The 25223-nt window shown below is 46.8% G+C and overlaps 1 protein-coding gene across 1 annotated transcript; it reads right to left on the bottom strand.

Moving 5' to 3' along the window:
* Positions 1–76: 76 nt before the first annotated feature.
* Positions 77–25168, bottom strand: VPS26B (VPS26 retromer complex component B). Its single transcript, XM_081037108.1, has 6 exons — positions 24538–25168; positions 15995–16151; positions 7519–7683; positions 4730–4905; positions 2976–3118; positions 77–2439 (listed from the first exon to the last, which is right to left on the bottom strand). Exons 1-6 carry the CDS (start codon positions 24758–24760, stop codon positions 2296–2298), a joined length of 1008 nt encoding a protein of 335 aa, XP_080893234.1. The 5' UTR covers positions 24761–25168; the 3' UTR covers positions 77–2295.
* Positions 25169–25223: the final 55 nt, after the last annotated feature.

Genomic DNA, 25223 nt, shown 5'->3' with positions numbered 1-25223 from the left:
TGCTGGTCAGGGTGAGAGTGTGTCTTCCCTTGTATGTGAGGTGGGACAGTGTAAGATAAGAGACCACAGACCCTGGTGGAACACGGCCATGATGCCTCCACGCCACAGGGGCTTCCTTTAATCCGAAACCACTGAAACAAGTTCGCTTTTTAAAATACAGCCATTGAAAAGACGACACATTAAGAAACATGTAAACACTGCAGCTGCTTAATTACAAGTTGCACTGCTTGGTTTAGTACCTATACACTGCCAGGTACGGGAAACTTTACAGAGGGGAACAGGAGCCTCCCCTCACTTCCACAGTTGGACAGAGAAATAGAGAATGGCGGCAGAGTAAGAAAAAACAGAAGACCTGGCTTGTGCACAGCTCCTGAGAGACTAAAAGCAAATTCTATCTTCTCCTTCTCCCAGAACAAAGGTTTAAGATGTTAGGAAAGTTGGAAAATAAATCTGTGTTGTTGGGAGGCAGAGGAATTGGCAGATGCTCTCTAGTTAGAATGCCGTTTATTACGGGAGGCACACCAGAGTCTAATCCCATGCTCTGAAAAAGGCAAGGAACACAGAACCTGCCTCCCCCATACACTTAAGTCCTAACCTTGACAAATCCAGGGGCAGCTAGATGGATGATCCTGTTCCCATGGGGATTGTCCGTCGCACCTGAACTCGGTCCAGCATGGGGGAAACCACCTCACCTTCCTTGGTTCTGCTGCCCGCAGTCATCCTCAAGTGTTATCCCAAATGCCTTTCCAGGTTTCACTTCTGATCCATGAGCCCTGCTCAAAGGCCCACAATTACACTGATTTTTTGAGGAAACATTTTCCATACTAACTGAAAGATGATACAGGAACCAACCTCTCTGCTTTCCAAATTACAGAGTACTCAAACCGCCAAATATTGTACTTATTGGCCAGTGGGGTCTGCTTGGTCATTCTAGAAGGGAAGGGAGGCCAATAGGAGTAATTCCTGGTCATTTCCAGATGAGGCAGAAAAGGACGCCAACATCTTCAATAGGACCAAGCACAGCACAACAGAGGGAGAAATCCCTCTACTGTTAACAAGAATATCCACGAGAGTTTCTGTATATGTTTTTAAACAAAAATACTAATGGTCCTAAACTCTGGTCAGTCAACTGGTGAAGATGAAGACATAATTTGGCAAGCAGAATTATTCTGAAGTTATATAGCGGAGTCTTCTCATGAGGCCCCTCATCACTTTCCCTTAACTCTTAGGTTTAGGCAGGGAGTGAAGGGGCTTGGGTGATAGTAGTAACAAAACTTCCAAGGGTTTGAAATCCACGCCCCAATTCTCAGAAATTAAATGGAGAGCAAGGAGTGATGAGGACTCATCCTTAGAGATGGAAGCAAAGAGATGAAGGCCCCTCCCCGGGATCTGTTCTTGAGGGAAACAGATGCCTTTGTTTAGGCTTACTGGGGCACATGGAACAAAACCCTAAAACCACCCAGCCCTCAGGGCTGATGAGTGGAGTCACATGGTGAAGGCAGACAGCTATCACACAGTTTACACCTTCCAGCTCAGCCTCCTGTGTTTGACACTGCTGCCATCCATGCATGACACTGACCCCTGGGTGTCTCTGCCAGGATTTCTCACAGGTGAGGGGACAATCAGCCAAAGGGCCTTCTACAGGCTTCTAGTCTAGGATGTTACTGAAAAGAATCCGTAGAAGATGGAGAATGGAAGTTCCTGGGTCCCAGCAGGGAGAGAAAGGCCAGAAAGGTGGCGTGTGGAAACTTCAAAGCACCACATCCAAGACTCCCTAAGAGGTAGCTTCCTGGTCTTGAGTCTGCCCTGGCCAGTTAGGACGGGGCAGGCCCAACTCCTGCCACTACCTCAGGAACATAGAGGGGAGGACAGGACGTGACTACCTGGGGCCCTGATGGCAGTTCAGAATCCCCAGGGACGTGGTCAGACACTGGATCAGGAAGCCCCAGAGCCAGAGCCAAGGATGCTGGCACTCTGCTGCTCTCCTGTACAGTGTGAGGCAGCCCACGCGCAAAGCCTCAACAGAAGGCTCTTTACCAGACAGAGACTAGCTTCCGGGATGTTACCTGTTGCTGTTCCCACACAAGCCTCAAAATCCCAAGGAGACCGCTTCCCAGCCCAAGCCCCTCAGGTTGTTCAGAAAAAAGAATTTAGTAAGTCAAAAACATGATTTGTTTTCAGGTTGCAAGAAATTGGTCAGCTGAGCATCGCACTGTCGGCCACCTCCCCTAACCGCTGATGTCTGGTAGACGGGGGTGCTGGGTGGAAGCCCAGCAGCTTCTTGGCCCTGGGGGCCTACTGCCTACAGTTGTCAGACAGCTGGCTGGGGGTCCGCGCTTCACCCAGGGAGGTCGTGCCCTCAAAGCGCTGTGAGGCAATGGCTGCCTGGTGGGACATGCTCTTCCGTACGATGTCACCCTTCCGCCACAACACCACTTCCTGCAGATTTGAGAGAGGGGGCAACGTGACACCATGAGCAGAAGTCATGGGGATGGATTTCCTAGAGGCTTTAACTTTCTCCTGGGGAATCTTAGGCAAAATCCTCCTTGCTTATCTCTCACCAAAGATAGCAGCTGTCCATACCTCCATATCCCCAGGGCTGCTTTGGATGGTGTGGGTTGCAAGGGCAGAGTGGTAGCTGGGGCTGGGCCTGAGAAAGCAGACTCCAGGTATCAAGTGGGAACCTTCATTCTTGCTGTGGAACTCTGGGTAATCCATGGTTTCCAACTCTTGGCAAACCAACAAGTGGCATGGAGACTAATATTGTGTGTCCCCAAAGATAAGACCTAGCCGGACAATCAGCTCTAATGTGTCTTTTGGAGCAAAATGTCTTTTGGAGACCAATAAGACTGGGGAAACATGGTACCATTCTCCTTAACCTGTCAGAAACGGAGCTTTATCCTCACAGAAATGATGCCCTTCCTGTTCTGTCACTAGGGGCACCAGGGGTTTGAAAGAGGTGCTCAGGCCCTCACCTGCTGTTTGAAGTAGCGCCGTTCCTCCTCGTCTATAAGCACCAGGTTGAGGTAATAGCGCACCGAGAACTTCTTGTTGATGTCCCGCATGGTGGGGGTGAGCTCGTAGCCAGCCAAGAAGAGCCGGATTGGGATGGACTCTCCTATAAGGACCAGGCAGGAATCATAGCAAGGGACAAAGTGACCACTTTACCTTATACCAAGTCACTGACCAGAGCGGGGAGATGCCACCTGAGCATGGCATGGAACACTCAAACAAATGCCGTTTGGGAAGTTGCATTCCGCTGCCCAACGACTTGCTGAAGCAAAAATATGACTGCGATTCCATTCCAGGTCTGGTTGTACCTTCTGAACATCCTTCTCTCACCACCTCCACATAGAGACCAGTGAGTGGCAGTGGGGATGAACAGCACAGGGATATAGTCCTGTCAAGCATCCTTTGATCACATGTAATGTGTCTAGTTGCTGGGTTTTCAAGAGCCAACTGTCAGGCTCCAGCTAACTCATCATGTTACCCAGCAAGTTCGATGCCATCTCCCTTCACCCTAATTGGTGCGTGCCCTCCAAAATACATCTCAACTCGAAGATGGATTGGCAAGATGGTATAGTGGTCTGGGTAACAGAAAATCCTCATTCTGGTCCCAGTTCTCCATTAACCAGTTGTATGACTTTTGAGTAAGTGTGTTCCTTTCTCTGGACCTTAATTTTCTCATGTGGAAAATTATGGAAACAGACTACATAATATTTTAGATCTCCAGCTCCAACACTGCACCTTTTAGTATAAGTGGAACAAAATTAGGGCAATAATTCTACTGAGAAAGGCCAAACCTATAATGTAGTCTAAAGCTAAATATAAATGATCTTTTAATTATCTGCTGTTTCATTTGTACACGGAAAATGACAATTGGCTCTACTTGCACAACTGGTGAAAAAAATGGAACACAGAGTTAGAGTTCGAGCCTATCCCCCCCAAGGACCTGGCATGGTGACACTCAAGGATGTGCTGTCATTGTCCCCAGTGTTCCAGGCTGCTTAATCTATGACACCCCTCCTTCTGCTTGGAACAGACTGTGGAAATACACTGAATAAAACCTTGGCATCACCAAGCACTTCTACATGAAAAAATACATTCTCCATCATCAGTTTCGGCAGAGCCAATGAAGAACGTAAAATGATGGGTACTCCCAAATAATCACACAGATTCCCCAAATAATAAAGCTCTCAACTCTCCCCATCCCAGATGTAATGTTAGCTCTGTGCAGGGTGCGGAGAGGACCCTTTCCGTCCAGTTCCCAGCGCTGTCTGTAGGCCCTGAAAGTGTTGGCCAGAGTAGCTACACTTGATGAAGGAATGCAGAGAATGCATCATTTTACCAGAGCTAGAACTAAGTAACAAAAATGACTATTCTGTATCAGTCTCTTGCCCCCTAGCAGCAAAGAATGTCAGAATGTCAACAGGAAAAAGTAATAAAATATTCAAAGTATCTGCTTCTGCAAACTTTTTTTTTTAAAAAAACAAAACACTGGCATTACTCTTGAGAGTTCACTATATAAAGGAGCCCTTCTGGGTGAAGGTGGGGTAGGAGCCCTCCCTTTCCTCCTTATTGTGACCCCAGTATATAATTAGAGAGTAAGAAATTATAGGTTAATAGAAATCTAACTTGAACAGTATAATCCCTCAAGCCCTTCCAAAACTGTGCAGAGCCTAGGAGAAAAGGTATGGTGGCTCAGGGCTGTCGGGGCCATGAGGCTCACCTCTCACTGGCGCTCCATCCATGATCTCATACTTGGCTATCGTGTCGTTCTCGTGATACACGTTGGGGCCGGTGCCTGTCGTTTCCCGCTTGATGATGTCTATCTCCATGTGCTTGATTTTGATTCTCACCAGCAGGAAGTATATCTTCCCCACAATGACGTCTTTCAAGTGGTATCTGGGGAAAAGAAAGAAAACAAGATGTGTGTACAGCATCCACCGCTTTGCACATTTACAGACCTTTATGGTCTCAGGACATGGAGTCACAGTGCACACTCGCCCGTATTCCCACCCATACTGCCATTGCAACCTGATTTCTCAACACGTTCTTTACTTATATCAAAGTAATTTCTGTCCCTTCCATTCCTCCAGATACAACTCAAAGGATGTTTTTCCTGAATGTTACATCAGCCATTCATGCTTGCTCATCTGATCTATTTGCTCAGGTCCTATAACTTCTTTTACATGTTTTGTATTTGTGTGCAATTTTTTTAGATATCCTAATGTGTGAGAGACCATACCCACAAATGCAGAAACCAGGTCTTGCTCTTCCTCTCTGAGCTCTACAAAATGTCTTTTGAGAACTGGGCCTTGATAGACCACCACGAACAGTTTTGCGTGGTGTGGACCCGCAGAGCAAGAAGCAGCAGAGCAAGATACATGCATCAAACTCCATCCACATCTCTCTGGGCTCTGCTCACATGGCTTATGCTCTGAGCCATCAGGAATCCAGCCGTGGTGTATATTGCTTTTCTTGGGGTCAGGCAGAAAGGATGATGGTCTGTACGTGCAGAGCCCTGTATCAGGCATGGCAGGCAGAGAGCAAAATCTCCAAACCTGAAGCTCAGAATCGTAGGACCTGAGGGTTGGCAGGGACTTTAGAATTTAAGCTCCTTATATTGCAGGTGAAGAAAAGGAAGTTCAAAGAAAAAAAGTATAATTGTTCAACCAGGATTTGAGTAGAGAGGATAGACATGGGATATGAACCCAAGTTCCTAATTCCTAGGCTTGTGTTCTCCCCATTATTTCATGCCATCTTTCTGCTAATAATCTAATTGGGAAGACTGCAGATACTCTGAGTAGATAACCTCAGAACACTTCCAAAAGCAGAATGTAGGCCAACTCACAGCATTTTAGAAGGAATGCTTAGAGATCATAGATTCTATGAGTTTTCCAACTTTTATAAATGGAACGTCCCTGTGTACTACATGAAATCTCATACAGAAGCATTACTTATGTAAGAACATAGAAGAGCTATTCTTGTGGAGGGCCTAGAGCCCTGACTCCCAGCTCCTCTTTGACTTCATCCTTCCTGTATGTTTGAAACCCACGAAGCTGATCCAAGCCCTCATTTTTCAGAAACCCAAGGTACAAAAATTTAAGTACCTGTTAACCTTAGTTCAACTCCTTAATGGCAAAACAGGGTGTGATTCTAAGTGCTGGGCTCTTCCTGTTACGTCATATAGACCATGCACTCTCTGGGAGGATCCAGTCCTTGGCGTCATGTAACTAACTCTCTAAAGTGCCTTTCACACACTAAATTTGTTCCTGAGCACACTGTTGACTGAGCACTATTCTGAGCTCCTACAAGTGGCACTGCCGGCCAGCCACCCCCTTTGTCAGGTGGCTGGGGTGTTGGTGGGCAGCTACTTTCAATGGCTCCTTTCCAGGAAGGCCCACAGAGCCCCGAGACTGTGAGGAGAAAGCAGCAGCAGCCTGTGCCTTCACACGTCCCTGCCAGACCTAGATCAACCTGCCTCCCAGCTCACCCTGCCCCACTCCACAGGTGGGCCCCAGACCGTGCAGGGCCCAGACCATTCTGGGTCATACTGTCATTTTACTGACACCCCATTTTGTTCCAGGGCAGGAGCGAAAACACACCTTTCCCCTCACCCCTGTGCTAGAAAGCACATTTGTTCTTGGTTTTAAAAAACTCTGTTCCCAACCCCTTCACAGGAGAGCCATGTGGCTCAGCTCCCTCCACCCCAAGCTTCTGGATGACAGTGGGTCTGAGGTAAGGGTCTCTCCACCACAAGAACCCTAGTTACATACTTGGTGATTTTTCTCCCCCCCCCACCTTTTTTTTTTTAGCTCTCTGTGACTAGAATACACTTTTACTTTCACACATTTGATTTTCATTTTCAAGAATGTATTATAATGAGAAGATGCTGTGGTGCATTTTAAACTGTACATGTTGTGATTTACAAGCAGGTAAATATTTTCCCGTTCTAACAGTAAACCTAATTTAAAACATATATGGCTCCCCAACTTGCTAGTTAAAATAAAATTACTTAAAGACCTTTATGAAAAGGCATCAGGTATTCTTTGCTATCATTCATTTCAGTTCAAGGAAGAAGCAGCGAACTGTGGCCGGTGTTTGATTTCCTTACTTTGCCGTCTTAAGACATACTGTATATAGGAGACAGATGATAATGGAATGGTGTTCTGAGATTATTCTCAGCAATAAAAGGAAACAGCTGTACGTGGAATCCAAAACAAATAGCCTTAAAGCTAGTTTATCTGGACTTTGAAAGACATCATAGGCTGTTTAACCTAAATTTACTTTCTTAAGTTAATATAGTTTAATTTACGTCAAATGAGGTTTTATTTCCTGGTCAGTCTACCTTAGTTAGTCTGGCACATACATTCCCCGTAATTTTTGTGATCTGCCCCCCAGCATGTCACCACGGACTAGCCAAGGCAAGGGGCTGCCGTCACTTTGCATTTTCATTAGGTCTCAGGTTAACCTGCCTAAATAGTTCTTCCACAACGTAGGGCCCTGGGCACTTACTTGGACTTGTTGTACTCAAACTCAATGTGCAGACAGTCCTCGATCCCAACCTCCATCTTGATGGAAGAGTTCAGCTCTGGGTATGTGCTGAGTGTGTGCACTACAATGTCCATCTCTTTGACAACATCGTTGAGGCGACGGCTGATGGTGGCTCGAAGGAAATACCTGGAGGACATGGAGGCGTCGTGAAGGAATACTCCCAGTCTCCAGATGCTACGCAGGTTTACTAGGTTTATGCATCAGATTGACCCACTTGAGAGAACACCTTACAACGGTTAATCTTTGGTGTCTTGTATTCCTTTGAGAATTTATATCTGTTGACCCTCCTCCCAGAAAAAAATGCACATATGCACTTACACACAACATTCTGCAGTTACGCTTCCAGGGAGTTCAAAGACCCTTCCCCCAAATCTGTTTTGGAGCCCATGCTCTGGGTTATGAAAGCTGTTCTAAGTAAAAGTGATTTCTCTACTCTGTATTCCAGTAGGGCCCTCACTACTATCTACATTGTATCTGTGTGCAGGTTTTTTTCTTTAACTCCTGTCATCTGCCTTATACCCATCTATGCATGCCTATTCATTTAAAAATATTCAATCAATAAGTATTTTTCAAGTCACTCACAGTTATGTGAGAAGAACAGAGAATGGAGAAATTAAGTCAGCTATTTATTCAGCAAACATTCATTGCTAGGTATAACATAAGTAAGACATATAGTCTCATAATCCCCTGGGGAAGATGGGCAACTAAACAGAAAAATTAGATCACATACGTGCTAATTCAGGTACAAGAGTCAGGTACTGGGGGGAGAGAGAAAAGGCATTCAGGAGAGCAAACCTTATAAGTAAAGCAACAGAGGTGGGAGAGGTGGTGTGTTTAAACAAAGAAAATCTCTGGCTTAACTAGGATCCTAGGGGAGGGGGTTGCTGTGATAGTGGGCAAGTTAGAAAGAAGACAAAGACACAGCCCCTGAAGGCTCTAGTGTGCCAAGCCTAACCTCTATGGCCACTTTAGTGTAACCTTCCCCAGCATGCCTGTCCCCTTGACTTAACTCTATGCTAATACCCAAGGAGGGAAGAAATACCCCTTTGATTATGTATTTTTTCTAAGTAAAACTTAGATAATCCCTACCGCCTGTCAAGCATGCCTGGACAAAATTGCTAACCAGATCAACTACACATTAGACTACTGTCTTCTGTTTGGCACTCTTTTTTATTCATCTCAGTAACTTCTGTCCCACTCCCCACGACATGTGTTCCTAACTCTTCTCTAATTGCTCAGGCTCCCAAGCCTCCTCTCTCTCCTCTCCTCCTCTCTGTGGAAGGCACTACTTTTACTATACTAAGATGAAGGCCTTCCAAGTCAAGATTTATAATTCTCTGCTTTCTCTGGCTGTGCTGTTTCTAGCTTAGAACCTAAACATATGTGTCTGTATCGCTGCCCATCCTTTTTTCCTTCCAATAGCACCTCTGTCTCTCAAGACCTTTCCTCCTTCTCCCTCTGGCAGAAGGACTCTCAATCTGGATGGACATCGGAATCACTGGGTGGAGGGGCATTAAAAATCCTGATGCCCAGAAGCACCTGACATTTAATTGCTCTGGAAAGGCACCGAGGCATCAACATTTTTTAAAGCCTCCCAAGTAATTCTAATAAGGGAGCCTTGGTAGAAAACTACTGTCAGTCATCTTGTCCTTCAAAGTTTCCAATTTTCTTAACATATCCAATCTCTCACCAGCTAAAGGCTTCTTCCTTTGAGTTTATAAGAAGTCCCAACTCATCAATCCCCCAAACACTCTCCAGGCCTTATACTCTTGACCTTCCTTGAGAGACAGCTGTCATAGAGAGGTCCTGTTCTAACTACTGGAGCTTCTTCCCCAGTCACTACTCCTCACCCCTTGCTTCAGTTGCCACCACCGAACAAAAACTGCCCTCAAGGTAACACCCAGCCTCCCAGTTACCAAATCCAGTCCTTTTTTTTCACCATCAGTATTATGTTAGTGTAAAACACTTCCTCTTCCTTGAAATGCTCTTCCCATGGTTCCACAGGAGGGCATTACGCTGCTTCACCTCCTACTATCCCCCAACAGCCCCAATAGGCCTTGAGCTCTGTGGGGACAGAGTTTCCAGGCTCTTGGCCTCGTGGAAAAGTGCTGACTCGGGTAGTAGATGGCCATCAACTGTGGCTAACTGACTATCAGCTCTAGCCAGTTAGCTAATTAGCCACCGATATAACTGCCGCAGCTGCGCTGGTTGGAGACGGAGTTGAGGGAGGTTGAGAGTCCAGTCAGTAGGTTGGCAGGCAGAGAAGCAGACAGCAGGTTGCAGGTCATGTGGCTCCAGCCTCCAGTGAGACTATAGTGGTATGACGCCCCTACCTATGGCTCCCTGGGTGTTCCTTTTTGGCCTAGCCATATCCTGTGTTCTTGTGTAGGGAGCGGAACTAGAGGCCCCGCAGACCACCCCGCATGACAAATGGTGCAGCGAGCAGGGTATGGCGCCAGCCAAAACTTTCCGAGGGATGGTGGAACAGTTTGTACATGTGAAAACTCAGTCTTGGGAAGCCCATGAGGAGCAGCAACAGAGACGGGGAGCACAGTCTGCCTGGGAGAGATGTAACCCCTCAGTGAACTGGTGGTCCTCTCGAGCCTCAGGATGGCATGCCACCCTGTTGACCATAGCAGGCATCACTGGCTTTTTGGTAGACTGCTGCTGTAGGCTCTGAGGGTTGCAGACACCGAAGCCTCCACCCAATCGGATGCCTGGCGCGGCAAGCAAGATTCTGACCTGGTAGGAATAGTCTGACTCTGGGCAGGAGGACAGGTGGCCCCCACACAGTACGTGGTGTCCAGTGGCCACTGTTTTCAGGACTTGGACCCCCAAGGAGGGGTGGGAGGACATGGATGGCTCTCCGGCCAGCGTGGAGAGGGCCCTGCAGGCTCTGGCTGAGCGGTTGCCGGAGGAGGCAAAAGCTACAGCCGGCCATGTGGGCGGGATGTTCCTTAGGGCCTTGAGTCTCAATATGGAAAATGTGCTTAAGGAAATGGCCCAGGTGCTGGACCAGGTGTCCCAGTTGGAAGCACTGGAAGCTCTTAGTCCGCCTGTTAGAAGAGGGGCCCCACAGTGCAGACTCTGAGGCAGAGGCAAAGGAAGTGAGTGGAGACAATGTAGCTCTTAACCCCCAAGCCCGGCCAAATTTGAAGCAAAAGGTAAAAGTGAGCAACCTTTGGGCCCCTGGGGCATTGCTGCCGGCAACCCAGCTGTGACTGTGTTCACAACCTACACCCCTTACACTCCCACTGAGTTGCAGAAGCTGGGGAGGCAGTGCTGACAGCGCCCTGGAGAGCCAGTCTCGGCTTGGCTATTACGTTTATGGGATGAGGAAGCAGACAACATTCTCTGCTCCCCAGGCAAGATGGAAAAGCTAGCTTTTGTGACAGTGCATCGTCCCTGCGACAAAGGTTACAGAACTGCCATAGGTTGGCCCACGACCAGGGCAACCATTCTCTAATGGAGTGGCTCACTGCTGCGGTACACAGAGTATGGGGACAGGCTGGAGAGCTGCCAGACTCTGTCAGTCAATGGCAGTCATATACGGAACTTACTCAAATCATCCGTGAAATAGGTATGAGACGTGCTATTTTCAACCCTAACATGCAGGGGCTGGATGAGGAGTTTTTTACAGCCAGCAGGAGAGATCTGGTTTTGGATACTGCACCTGCGAGTGCTTTTGGATCCTTGGTCGCCATTCTTACGCCCTATGTGGGACGGCGGATCTATGAAGTTACAACTGCCATGGCCACCCTAGGGGATGTTGAAAGCCGGAGGCAAAGGAAGTTAAGACAGGAGGTCTGTGCAGTTGAGACCTGAAAGCCTAACGCCTCAGAGAGTAACACGCGCACAGATGTGGCGTGATCTCGTGGCAGCAGGGGTCGATCGGAAGAAAACAGACCGACAACCCAATGCACTGTTGTTGGAACTTTGGAAACAGCTGCGTCTGGAACAGAAATTCCGGAGAAGCCTAAAGGAGAAGTCTGGGAAAGCGCGACCCGTGTCCCTCCAGGACTTCATGCGGCCACTTGAGGCTGAATCCGTTCAGCTTGATTAGGGCTGGGGCCAAGGTACCCGGTCAGAGGGGAAGAGCAGGGATCGGAGGCCCCACGTGGAAATGTCCATACATTGGTCCCCTTCTAACGTGCAGAGGGTTTTAATCCTTAGTTGACGCTGGTGCAGACTGCAGTCTTGTTTATGGGAACCCAGAACTGTTTCCCGGACCAGCAATCTGCATTGATGGCTACGGGGGAAAGACTGTGACTGTGAACGCTGTGTCCTTACACTGAGTATAGGAAGGCTTCCCCCTCGTACCTACAAGGTTTATGTCTCCCCTGTTCTGGAGTATATTCTAGGGGTGGACGTGCTACATGGCCTCAGCTTACAGACGTCGGTGGAAGAGTTCCGTCTCCTCCGGATCCGAGTGGTGAAAACAGTGACACACGGGCATGCTCACCATCCTCCTCACGTGTTGCCACAGCCATGACACTTGGTTACAGTGCGATAGTACCACCTGCCAGGAGGGCAGGAGGAGATTTGTGGTACCCTAAGAAGCCCAGGAAGTCTGGCTGTGCCCAGAAGGACTGGTGGTGCCCTGTGAAACCCTGGCTCTGCCCAGAGAGCCTGGCTGTGTCCAAGATACTGCATTCACCTCCAGGCTCCTCGCACAGGGTCCCTCGCGGAAGATGCTTGTTGCATAGATTGTGAGGTAAGACCCTGTAGGGGTGGAGTGTGGGGACACAGCCACAGAAAGCAGGTTCCAGGCTCTCGACCTCACGTGGAAAAATGCTGGCTCGGGTAGTAGATGGCCGTCAGCTGTGGCTAGTTGGCTGTCAGCTGTAACCAGTTAGCCAATAAGCCACTGATATAACTGCCGTGGTTGCAGTGGTTGGAGAGGGAGTCGAGGGGGGTCGAGAGTCAAGTTGGTTGGTTGGCAGGCAGAGAAGTGGACAGCAGGTTGCAGGTCGTGTGACTCCAGTGAGAGTACAGTGCCACTAGTGAGACTATAGTGGTATGACTCCTGTACCTATGTATGGCTCCATGGGTGTTCCTTTTGGGCCTAGCCATATCCTGCGTTCTTATGTGGGGAGTGGGACTAGAGGCCCCGCAGGATGCCCCGCACGACAAGCTCTTCTCTCCATTAGCTCTCCTGCTTGAAAAACCTGTGAGGTATTATCACTGAGCAGATGATTCCAACAGTGCATTTCTCTGTCCTGAGTGCCAGGCTTGCATTTCCAATTGTCCAAGTTTTACACCTCTCTCTTCTGCCAGTGCTCCAGACTTTAAAATTGGATGAATCATCTTATCTACAAATAATGTCTTCCTCCCTACAGCCCTCTGTCTTCATCTTCACTGATTAGTAAATTCTGTTGACATCTATTAAATTGGTTTTCTGCCTGTTCACATTGTGTCCATGACAGCCAATCTCTTAGGACCTCCTACCGTGTTTCTCCGAAAATAAGCCCTCACATGATTTTTTCAGGATGACATCCCCTAAACATAAGCCCTAATGTGTCTTTTGGAGCAAAACTTAATATAAGACCCAGTCTTATTTTCGGGGAAACACGGTACTAGCCTTCTAACAGTTTTGTCTCCACACTCTACCCATCCATCAAATACTACACATTGACTTTAAAGTCATCCTCCATAAGAACCACTCCTCTGGCTGAAAACAAAGAAAAATAAACCCAAAACAACTTTTCATGTTTCCCCTCTACCTACATCATAAGATGCAAGCTGGAATTTACATCTTCTATAAACTGTCCTTATTCTTATCAACCCAGAGACTGCACCAGACAAATCTATGTAACAAACCTTGCATATACAACTCTGGTCTTCCATTTATTTTCCCCATGTTTACCTTCCCACAATTTGTTGCCCTGGAAGCTCAAAGTACCAGACTTTCCTTCGCCTTGCCATTTCTTGGTAAAATTCTTGGTTTTTTGTTAAGATGCTTACATAAACCCAACTTCAAACCACCCCTTTGAGTTACTCATCATTGAGTTCCACGTGTATGCAATGCACATGTGAATAAGCTTCTTTCTTTTTCTCTTACTAATCTGTCTCTTGTCAGTCTAATTTGCAGGGCCCTGCCAAGGAAACGTTTTTTTTTTCTTCCTCTACAATATATATAACACAAAATTTACCATTTTAACCAATATTAAGTGTACAGATCAGTGGCACTAAGTACATTCACACTGTTGTACAACCATCACCATCATACATCTCCAGAACTTGAACTTCCCCAACGGAAACTCTGTCCCTGTTAAACACTCACTCCCTATTCCCCCTCCCCCCAGCCCCTGGCAACCATCATTCTACTTTCTGTCTCTATGAGTCTGACTATTCTAAGTGCCTCATATAAATGAAATCACATAGTATTTGTCTTCTAATGAGTGGCTTATTTCACTTAGCATAATGTTTTTAAGATTCATCCATACTGTCACACATGACAGGATTTCCTTCCTTTTCAAGGCTGAATAACATTCCATTGTATGTATATACAGTTTATTTACCCATTCATCTGTCTATGGACACTCAGGTGGCTATTGTGAATATGCTGTTATGTGACTACGAATGTGGGTATACATAGGTATACATATATCTGCTTGAGCCCTTGCTTTCACTTCTTTTAGATATGTATCCAGAAGTGAAATTCCTGGATCATATGGTAATTCTATTTTTAATATTTTAAGAAATGTCATACTGTTTTCAACACCTTTTTTTTCTGTCATAGAAATATTTAAGAGAAATCTACTGCAAAAAATAAAGTTAAATCACAATAAATCCCACAGCCAAGTTTTGGTGCTGCCTTCTCTGAGTGCAGTTATGAAATGTTGTCTTTAGTGGGGTTTAGATGTCAGTGTTTAGATCTCTATAAAGATTGAAAAAGAGCCTACAATCACTCTTTTGATGGCAGAGGGGTGCCCAGGGAGAAAGAAGGGGAGGAAAAGTCTTGCTCTATTTGTAAAAACATGGATGTACTTGGAAGGTTCTATGCTGAGTGAAGTAAGTCAGACAGAGAAAGACAAATACCAGATGATCTCACTTATATATGAAATCTAAAAAACAAAATAAACAAACAAAATAGAAACAGATTCATTAGTATACAAAAGAAATTGATAGTTGCCAGATGGGAGGGGTGTTGGGGAGCTAGGTGGAAAAGGTGAAGGGATTAAAACATACAAATTATAAAAAGTCATAGGGATGTAAAGTATAGCATAGCATAGAGAATACAGTCAATAATTCTGTAATTACTATGTATGGTGTCAGGTGGGTACTAGACTTATCGGGATGATCACTTTCTAAGTTATATAAATGTCTAATCACTATGATCTACACCTGAAACTAATGTAATATTGTATGTCAATGGTAATTGAAAAATAAAATAAAATGAAAAAAAAAGTCCTGCTTTATTCTGCACCATGCTAAACCCAGGCCTTCAGGTGATTAGAATAAGCTGAGCTTGAGAGAGTATCAAGACCTGGAACCAGGTGTCCAGAGTGATGCAGGAAGTCTGCTTTATCCCAATGACATCACAGAATCTTGGGTTATATCCAAGAGAATATAGCTATGCTGGAATTTTTTTTTTTTTCAAACCCCAGAGTCTCTGGAATCAGTCCCTATCCTGAAGGGTTTCCCAGATTGGAACAATAAAAACAACTCCATGTACTTAAATTGTGTTTATTAATCTTTTAAAAACTTTTTACGTTCTATTACATTTTATTCTCTCATCACCCCCAAAAGATGTAGAGGACAGATCTGGAATTAGAAGCTAAATCTATTACCGACTTTTCTACTGAGAGAGCTGAGTGACAGAACTCAGGATCACATTGCTGTGGTGTGGCAGAGCTGGACTAAGGATCAGTACGTCCTGACGCCCAGCCAGTGGTGTCCTGGAGGTGGCTTATACCAATGTGCAAAAGTATATGTGACTGTTGAGTTTTCAGGCATTTTATCAATAGGTTATTAAACACAGCAATTATTTAAAATTAAATTATATAAACTTACAATTCAATGAATTATATTAAAAACAAAGTTAATAAGTACTAAAAACTCATTGCTCACTAATTATTTTGCTACATTTTAAAATTCTCTGCTCCTGGGGGAATTTATATTTATTGTCTCCATATGAGAGTTATGCTCTGTAAAGGTGGCTGCTGTACATCTCTTCCCAAGTTTGCATTGAAGGACGTCAGGTTGGAAGCATGAAATTGGCCATGTTGGGAATATTTACACTGCAGAATTGACCAATGCTATAAACCAAAGGTTTATAAACCAAAGAGAGGCTGTTGCTAAACATTTACCAGCATACCACTGCTCCCAGCGCTCTTCCTTTTCGAAACCCTAATAAAGATCCTCAGAAATGTGGACAGCTTCAGGTTATGGTTCATGTGGGGTAGCTTCTGGGGCAAGGTGGGGCACAACTTACCGGAGCTTCACATTTTGCCCAGTGTAGGACTCGTACGGCTTCTCCACGTGGGTGAATTCAAAGTCGAAGGCCTGCGACTGGGTAATTTCTCCAGGCCGGGCCAAGTCCTTCACCAGGGACACAAATTCATGGTGGTTCCCACGGTCATAGTAGAGTTCTGGAGAGAGAGCATCAGCCTCCTCTACCAGACCCCAAACTACACGGGGCCAAGCGAGGGGCCCCAGGCTGCAGGAGCCCCTTTTCTGAAAGACCTTCCCCCCAGAGACCTTGTTTTTGACTCCCTCTCTTTTGCTCCTTCACTGCATTCCTCATATACTGGTCTCCCTCCACCTCCCTCCTTTCCAAACACTCTTCTGTTTTATAGAGAAATCCTGTGGCCCAGTATAATCCTGCTGCAGGACATCAGGAGAACACCTTAATATGGGATGTATCAGGGAAACCGCTATCAAAAACACCACACTTCTTTAAATACGTTTTTAAAAATATTTCTAACTTTTAAAGCATATTCCTAGGTATTTAATCATAGCATCCTTATAATAATCTTGTGAGATAGCTAAGACAGGCCTTCTCACCCATATCAGAGATAAGGAAACTGAGGCACAGCATGGTTAAATGACTGGCTGGCTTAGAGTCACGGGGTTGGCTGCAGAGCTGAGATTAGAGCAGGTACTCCCACTGGACGGCATCTATTTCTATGACCTGGTAAAACTAAACCCACTTCAGAAAGTTTTGTGAGAAGTAAAGGCAATGAAGACACAGGATTTAGAATAGTACCTAATAAATAGTAGATAGCAAACAAAGAATATTAGCCGTTAGCTGCTACTATCCCTCAGAAAGGATTCCATGTGGCCAACATGACACACAAGTTTTAGTGTTACTCCCTCCATCTAAAGCAGTGGTTCTCAAACTACAGTGTACATCAGAATCACTTGGAGGGCTTGTGAAAACACAGATCGCTGGGCCCCACCCCTTGCATTTGGGGTGGGGAGCTGAGAATTTACATTTCTAACAAGCTCCCAGGGGATGCTGGTCCTACTTGTCCAGGGACCACACTTTGAGGGGCATAGCTTTCAATTTATCCTATCCTGGAAATAGTTTTAGTATTTCTTTATCTTAAGTTCATGCCATCTATTATCCTATATTATTTTATGCCTGTGTGTACTCTGCTATTTAAGTGTTAACTTTTGCTATATGCATGGTGTTTAGATTTAAGGCCTATATGCCCAGCTTCCTGGCATTCTCCTCCTCACCCTCTTCCCCTGCTGCACAGTGGGGGCATTTAATACTGACTGTGACTATACATGGCCACATTACAGTCAAGGTTCCACCCCCTGGCATTTCTGGGCTCCAGTGCCATACTAGGCTGCAACCTGAAGTAGGATAGACCTGCTGAGAAAATGGAGCAGGCAGAGTGCACTTGCCGCTTTTGCTGTTGGCTGCTTGGGAATAAAGAGACAGGTCCACAGAGATGAGTATCTGGGACAACAGCCCACTAGTCCTGGTCCCAGATCTTCAGAGCACAGCAGGCGACCTCTCTTAGGGATACCTAAGCATCAGGGATTACAGGTCGGAGGTGTGTTTGCTCTGGGTCCACCCCAGACAGAACAAGGTCGGAGCCCCAATCAGGATCAAAGTCATCTTGGGCTGAAGAAACCAGTTCTCTGTCCCCACCAGAGCCAGTATCGTGTCCAGCTCTGCCCTGGAGGAGAATCATGTCCAGAAGGAGAAAATGGTTTCAACAGTGCTTTTAGTCGGAGTGCAAAACTCAACCCCTTGCTGTTCTGGGAACTGGCCCTGCCAAACCTATTCCACAGGGCACTGTTTTCCACCAGACGGGGAGGTATTCTAAAGCAGAGTGGCCTCTGTCCTATGATTTATCCAACTCTTAAAGGTGGCAGCAGTGTGGTTAATCCCAAACTAGTACTGCTACATCTGTGTGAGTTTACATTGTATTCTGTGCTTACAGTTGTTGCTGATTTCCTATGTAGTCATACCTTGATCCACCTTACATTACAAACAACCCACCTTCTGTTCCAAACACTAAATGGAATCAGCAGTGGGTAGGATTCTAGGTAGTGAGTGATAATCCACAAAGCCACTAACGGGAGACAACAGCTGGGGAAAAGGACAGCGAAAGGTGAGCAACTCCTAGCTCATTTTGAAATCCAGTAGTTGTGCCCCTCAATAAAAGGACGTGCAGTGATTGGGTAGGAGCAGAGCCACTGGCCAGCCTATGACAAGGGCTCTTCTCTACTCACTCTTGCTGGTCCACTGTTACATGTGCCCTTGTTGATGGGCCTGGCTTCTACGTGGCACTACTCCTCAACTGGGGAAGCTGGTGCCTCAGTTTCCAATAACTGGATTCTGGCCATATGTTTCAGGGGACAAAAGCAGGCAGAGCAAGGCCCCAGCATCCATGATCTTTAAGTGGGAAATCCCAGAGTCAAAAGAAAGATGGGAAAAGCAGGATGGAAAAATACACAAATGTGATCGCACAGCCCAAAGGCAACATGAGAAACAAAACAGAGAACGATCCGGAAGGGCTCAGAGAGCACTCAGGCTGCCAGCATCCGAGGATCCTAGCAACGGTCCGCCTGACCCAGCAGGGGAACCTGGCTTCAGCCAGGATGTCTGGCAGGAGAGGTCCTTCCCTGCATAGCGTCACGTTCCCCCTCAGACTTCTCCTCCTGGACTCGTTAATAAAAGCTCCTGCACCACATGTCATGGAAGAGTGGCCAGTATGTAGTCTGAGTCAGGCTGGACCAGGCTTTTTCATTTATAATTTAAGCCGTTTGCAATGCTTTTGCAAACACTGTGAGGCAACGGGGCAGAAATAGCAGCCATACTTTGCTATTTGCCAAGAAAGTTTGGTTTCCTCTTGTAAGCTAAAACAGAAAATCCAAGGCTGTTCTTGCAGGAGGTTTGGATCCTAAAGAGATGGTAAAATGCCTCTATTCTATCCTCTACATGCAGCCACAAGTCATGCCTACTTCTTCCCGACCTCCAAGCCCTCAGGGACTGCCCATTTCAAGCTAAAAGTTAGAACTGACCAAGTGTGTTGGTTAAGGTAACTTTCCTGTCTTCAGCCTCCTACCACAGAAACAAATGAGTTTTGTAGTCAGGATGTTTTCATGGTGAAACGTGCCACCAACGGTTGAGGAGTGAATTGGCCACTTTGGAAGGAAATTGAGCCAGCTGTGAAGCATATGGTCATCGTGTGAAAGATGCAGTGAGACTTGCTGTTTGGTTCTGGCTCCAGGGCAGTTTTGAAAGAAACTAAGTTAGTAAGGGCAAAAAGACCTCAAAAGACCTCCTCTTTACCCTGACTTTCCCAGACACTGTTTGCCGACCGGCAACCTAGTCGAGACTCGTGCTGCCTACATCCACTCCGATCTCCTGGACCCTGGTAAACCTGCGTGGGGAGTCACAGCCCTGGGCTGCCCATAGCCAGCCAGGTGCAGCTCTGTTCCAAGCCCCCAAAACAACTTGTTAATAGGCTAGAATCTATCTATTTAATCTCAATGTGCCTTTTACTTAGCATTTCATGGATGAATGAATTAAAATACAGAAAGCCTCTGAAGTTTTTAGAAGTACAGGCTTGATTGGTGCTAACAGGTTCAGATACATCCAGAGGCATTACTTTAAACATTTTTTTTTAAAAACCCAGACATGTATTATCTATTTGGCTTTGTAATGCAAGGGTGCTCATGTCTGTTCTTCTCTGCAAGTCCAACTCTCTAATTATCTTTGGTTTATTTAACCCCATTAGTCACCAAGGTGGCCCAGCTGTGCCTTACATACACCAACAGTGTTCTCCAGGGATTCCAGCTGAAAAACGGTCTCTCCTCCTTCTAACAATGGCAGAACTACCCGCAAGGCTCCTTACATACCACCTTTCATTCTTCTAAAAATGTGGTCCATTAGCTGCTAGAAGGACACAGGAGATGCCCTCACCACACCTTTGTTGGCATTGATAGGACACAGACCAAGCCATCGGAAAAAGTACACAAGGTGCAAGCAGAATCTCAATGCAGCTCAGAAACTTACTGAGGATGAAAGAAAAAAACATATATAACACTAGTGAATAAATATGACCTTATTATACTCTCAGGGGGCAACGCTCAAAATGCAACACCTGAGCAATTGGGGCAGAACTGAATGGATCACACCTCTGACAACTCTTAGTTTTTATATACCGGGAAAAATCAGCCTCAACTTGACACAAGAAGGTGTGATGAAAGAGAAATGCAAAAGCATGTGAACCGACATCCAGCTTTAACATTTCTTTACCCTAGTTCCCTCAGTGAAGATACTGCAACAGTGGGTGAGGCCAGTGAGTCATTTTACTTCTCAGTGGTCTGGACTAAGATCTGCACCCCGCTCATCATGCCTCCACCAAAAGCAGGGTGCCCACCCTCTTAGCAGTAACCAGCAAAGCAAACCTGCACTCTTCTTTCATTAAAATAACTCTGGTTTATCTAGGAGGAGATAAAAAAAATATCTAGAGAATAGTTTCTGTAAATTCTTAGCTCTGACAAATTTATCCAGTTGGCAAATATTTATTGAACACCTACTATGTGCCACCCACTGAGACTAGAAATTAGCCATGAGACTGATGATGGACTGAAGGCAGTCCCTGGCTTTCAGGGGCTCAGAATTTAGTGAGGGAGATAGACAAGTTAGAACAAAAACCAACAAGCTTGTCACATCCTGCCTGAAAAGAGGTACCAGTGAGGCCTCTAGCAGAATACTGGAAGAAGTTCTTAAGTCAGCCTAGGGAAGTCAGGGAAGGCTTTCTGATGGATGTCATGTTTGCTGAGCTTTAAGAATGAGTAAGAGCTTGGGTGGAAGGTCAGACCTTGCAGAAAGATGTTCACATACAAAGGGAAGATGCCAAGATCCTAGAAGGAATATAATATTTTGAGGAAACTACAAGTGATGAGGGTGAAGGGTAAGGGAGAGATTAAGCTGGAGAGAAAGGCAGGGGCTAGCTCAGGAAAGAGTTAGATATGTATCTCCCCCTTTAAGCAGTAGGGAATTGATGAGAAGAATTTTAAGGAGGGGACTGACAATGTTAGAACTGCCTTTTAGACAGTTCACTCTCACAGAAGATGAACTGACAGAAGAGGAAAACAAAGGTAGGAAGACAATTTAGGAGACTGCTTGCTACAAGTAGAAATAATAAAGGCAGTAGCATTAGGAATGAAAAGGAAGCACAAACTTAAGATATGTTAGAGTTGTTGGAGAAGACCCAAACTTAGAAGCCAACTGGATATATGGAAAAAGGAATAAAGAGTCTAAGATAACTCCCAAATATCTGAGGCTGAATGGACCCAAGTGACATAAGCCAAAATGAAGGGAAATAAACAAACAAACCAGGAGAAGCAGCTAAGCTGGGCTGGAGCGGAAAGAGAAAGGGGTTTCTGTTTTGGATCCAGGTGGAGATGTCTAGCAGGCAGTGGGAAACACAGGCACTGAACTCAGAAGACAGTTTAGGTCAAAACAAAGAATTTGGGAGTCATCAGAATATAAGACGACACTGATGTCATGGGTGCAGAGAAGATTTCCAGAGCAGGTTATAGAGTAAGAAGGAACCAGAGACAAAAGATACCCCTCTTCCTGTCTACCTCCAAAACCAAGGTCAAGATAGGAGCTTTTTGGAGCAGGCCCTGCGTCACTATGAGGGTCCGCAAGGATCCTGTGCAGGGTCTCTTCCATAAGGTTTTTCTTGGGCTATTGTACCTTCCACATGAAGACACTGAGAAGGCAACATGGGGAGGTAAACAGGCAGGTCAAAGGGGAAGCTGATGGGAACATTCTCCATGGAGCAATCAAGGATGACTGCAAGGTGAAGTGTTTTAAGAGTCTAGCCCCTGGAAACATCTTGATGGATCCAGCTTAGCAGGGAAAAAGAAAATGACAATGATCAACGTAACTCCCTTTTACTGAGTGCCTACTACGTGTGCCAAGCCCTGCACTTCATGTATAGTCCTCAAAAAACACTAGCAAAGTCTGTATTATTATAATCTGAGCCTTATTTAATTTAATGTAACCCAGTCTGCTTGATCCTCAAACATATACCAGGCTGTCCCTCTAATGAATACACAAGGTGGGACAAATACACTTTCATCAGGAGAAAAAGTAATTTAGTCACAAGCATAAGAAGGTTAATTACATAAACCACTTTATTTTCAAGCTAAGGAACTCTTCCCAGGAAGGAAGGAAGCAAGGAGGTAAGGAAAGAAGGAAGGAAGGAAGGAAGGAAAGAAGGAAGGAAGGAAGGAAGGAAGGACCAAATCCAAGAGACAATGGTTTATAAGAAAAATTGACTTAAATTGGCAATCAGTGAGGAAGGTGGGCAGAACACCATGCTATGAAGTTTCTTACTCCCAGAGAGGAAGTCCCATACTGTATGTCACCCATACATCTAGACCTTAGAACCTCACCAAAGCTCCTCTCACTTCATGCACAGTCAAGAAGTGCAATAAAGGAAAAAACCACAAGACCACAACTTTAGCAAAATTACTCGCTAGCCTCGCTCTGGTGCCCTGAGGTCAGCTGACACACTGTCTTAAGTACATGACACAGATACACCATACTCTGAATGAAGCATGATCCCTTGACATCGCAACATTCTCTCTAGGTAATTTTGTTACCCTTACCTTTCAGGAAAGAAAGCTGACGCCCAGAGAAGGGCACAGCTTCCCTAAAGTCACAAGGTCAATTTAGCCCAGAGTGCTCAGACTCAAGGAAGAGTTTTCAATGGAAGCAATAAGAAGTTCTGAACTCAGCAGGAATGCTGTTCTGGAATTCCAGTAGTTACACAAGAAACCAGGCAGGGCAGGTACAGCAAGCAGCCTCCTTAACTCCCTTTTATTTAGACTAGAAAAAGGGCTTAACACCATTCCCCCTGAACAGCTCACAGCAGACATTCTGGTTACCTTTCACATGCTGATAAAGTACTGCCATCTGGAACGATGGTATAGAAACAGACTAAACCTGCCTGTCTACACTCATATTACAGAGTCAAAGAATCCATGCAACGATGTTAAAACTACCACTTGAAAATACTAATTCTAAGTCGGCAATGACTTCTTGACTATCTCATATGTTATACTTAGCATAAAACGCTTTGGATTCATCCCATCTACTCAGTGGCTCTCTCCATGGGATTTTACCCCGCAGGGGACGTAAGGCAATATCTCAAGACATTTTTGAGGTTACAACTGGGGGCAGGGGGGTGCTTCTGGTATCGGGTGGGTAGAGACCGGGGACAATGCTTAAACATTGTAGACCAACAAAAAATTATCAGGTCCAAGGTGTCAACAGAGTGCTGCTGAGAAACCCTATCTAAGCTAGAAGCAGGAGAGCAGAGGGTACGAAACTCACTCTTCAGACCCCCTTCTGGTACATAAAAGGCCACTCATATTCTGGATTTGAAATAACAACAAAAAGTTTCCTGTAGGATCAGCCAGTCTTCAACCTGATTTCATTGTCTTAAATGCCAGATTCAAATAGAGCCAGGCCGCAGGTTTCCAGCCTCTGTAAAAGGGGGGAGAATAGATTCTTTGCTGAACTCTGAGGAAGTGAGAGAGCATTAACAAGCTTTCCCGGGAAGACCCTAAAAACAGCATGTGGAAGACTCTAAAAACACATACATGCAGCATGTGGTATAGGGTATGACTTCTGTCAGAGGTTTCTCAGCCCATACAGGTATTTCTTGTGAGTCTATTCCGGACCTAATGACAAAAACAATTTATTTCAGAAGTACCAGAGGGTTTTAACAAACAAGAGTCCAATAGTGTTAGAATTGGAGACACCTGTGTCTCGACTGGCTTCCAAAATCTTCTGTATTGTTACTGTCTCTTACTATCTAGTTCTAACTATTAATAACCATGTTTAAAGGCCATTGGAACATTAAGAAATTTTGATCATTTAATTTTTGTTTTAGGAGCCTCATTTCCTTGTCTTTAAGAACAAAATAAGCCCGCTGAAAACTAACATTGTAATAAAGAAGTCTTAGTAACACAGGCTGTAGAAGGAAAGACTGGGTCTACCGACAGCCGCGCTTCTTTCTCAAAACATGGGTAAGGACAGGCAAGTTCAGAGATAAGGTGAGACCTGAGCCTCTGGTGAGCCATTTCTCCCACATCCCATCTAAAAGAAACGGGGTGGGGAAAAGGGCGCCTTAAGCAAGGCACAGAGGACCAGCCTGACTTGGGCCAGAGGGAGGCACAAGCAGGACTGCAAGAATGGCCTCCTGAGACACGCACCTGCAGACTAAGGCAGGCGCGCCTCGCTCCGAAATCCCGGGGGGCGGAGGCCGGGCGCCGCGCCACGCGGGAAGGAAGCCGGGCGCGCGGGAGCACGGCCCCACCGACGGGGAGCAGCGGGCCGCCCCCGGGCCCTCGGCGCCTCCGCCCCGCGCCGCGCGCCGTCCGTGGGGGCGCGCAGGCCGGAGCGCCACGGGGCCACGGCGGCCGCAGGCCCGGGGCCGCAGGGGGCGAGGGACGCGCGGGGAGGGCGGCCGGGCGCCGACTCACCGATCTGCCCGATGAACTCGATCTTGATGCCCTGATGCTCCAGCCGCTTGTTGGGGTGCTTGAGGGCAAGGCTCACCTTCCCGGAGACCGTCTCTCCGTCGTAGAAGAGGAAATACTTCTCCTTCTTGCCGTCCTCCGTCTTGTGCTCGGCCCGCTTCCTACTCTCCGCATCGCCGAGGACGATCTCCACCTCCACGCTCTGCCCAAAGCCGAAGAAGCTCATGTCGCCGCCGGCCGGGCAGGCCGGGCTCTCCGGCGCCGCGACTGCCCCCAGGGAAGCTCAGCCGGCTGGAGCGCGGGCCGGGCCGGGCCGGCGGGGCGCCGGGAGCGCGGATGCACCGCGGCCCACCTTTCCAGACACTACGCGAGGGGCCGGCCGCGGGGAGGGACGAGGGCTGCAAAATGCACCTCAGAGGGGGCGCTGCAGAGCGGAGGCCCACGGGCCGCCGCCGCCCACCGGGTGCGGTGCAGAGCGCAGCGGCCGAGGAAGCCTGCCCAGCCCGCGGCGGTGCGACGCCCCGACACGCTCCGGTGGCTCGGGGCGGGGGCGGGGGCGGGGGCGGGGGCGGGGGCGGGGCGGCCCCCAGCGCGGCGCGCGGAAGACGCCGCGCGCATGCGCCTGCCTCGGCTCGGCACCTTCTGCCCCCAGACCCCCGGGAGGCTGCTCACTGCGCATGTGCAGTGGA

This window comes from Rhinolophus hipposideros (assembly GCF_964194185.1).
Source record: "Rhinolophus hipposideros genome assembly, chromosome: 24".
NCBI lineage: Eukaryota > Metazoa > Chordata > Mammalia > Chiroptera > Rhinolophidae > Rhinolophus > Rhinolophus hipposideros.
The sequence above is the reverse complement of the archived record's forward strand: the minus strand, read 5'-3'. Positions and strand labels throughout refer to the sequence as shown.

What these genes read in the sequence shown, in the direction of transcription:
- VPS26B (XM_081037108.1), bottom strand. Translation starts at nt 24,760, where the DNA reads ATGAGCTTCTTCGGCTTTGGGCAGAGCGTGGAGGTGGAGATCGTCCTC. An exon ending in GGGCAAAATGTGAAGCTCCG is followed by an intron (nt 7,684 to 15,994) that starts GTAAGTTGTGCC and finishes CATGTCCTCCAG; the next exon opens with GTATTTCCTTCGAGCCACCA. An exon ending in GGATGGAGCGCCAGTGAGAG is followed by an intron (nt 3,119 to 4,729) that starts GTGAGCCTCATG and finishes TGGTCCTTATAG; the next exon opens with GAGAGTCCATCCCAATCCGG.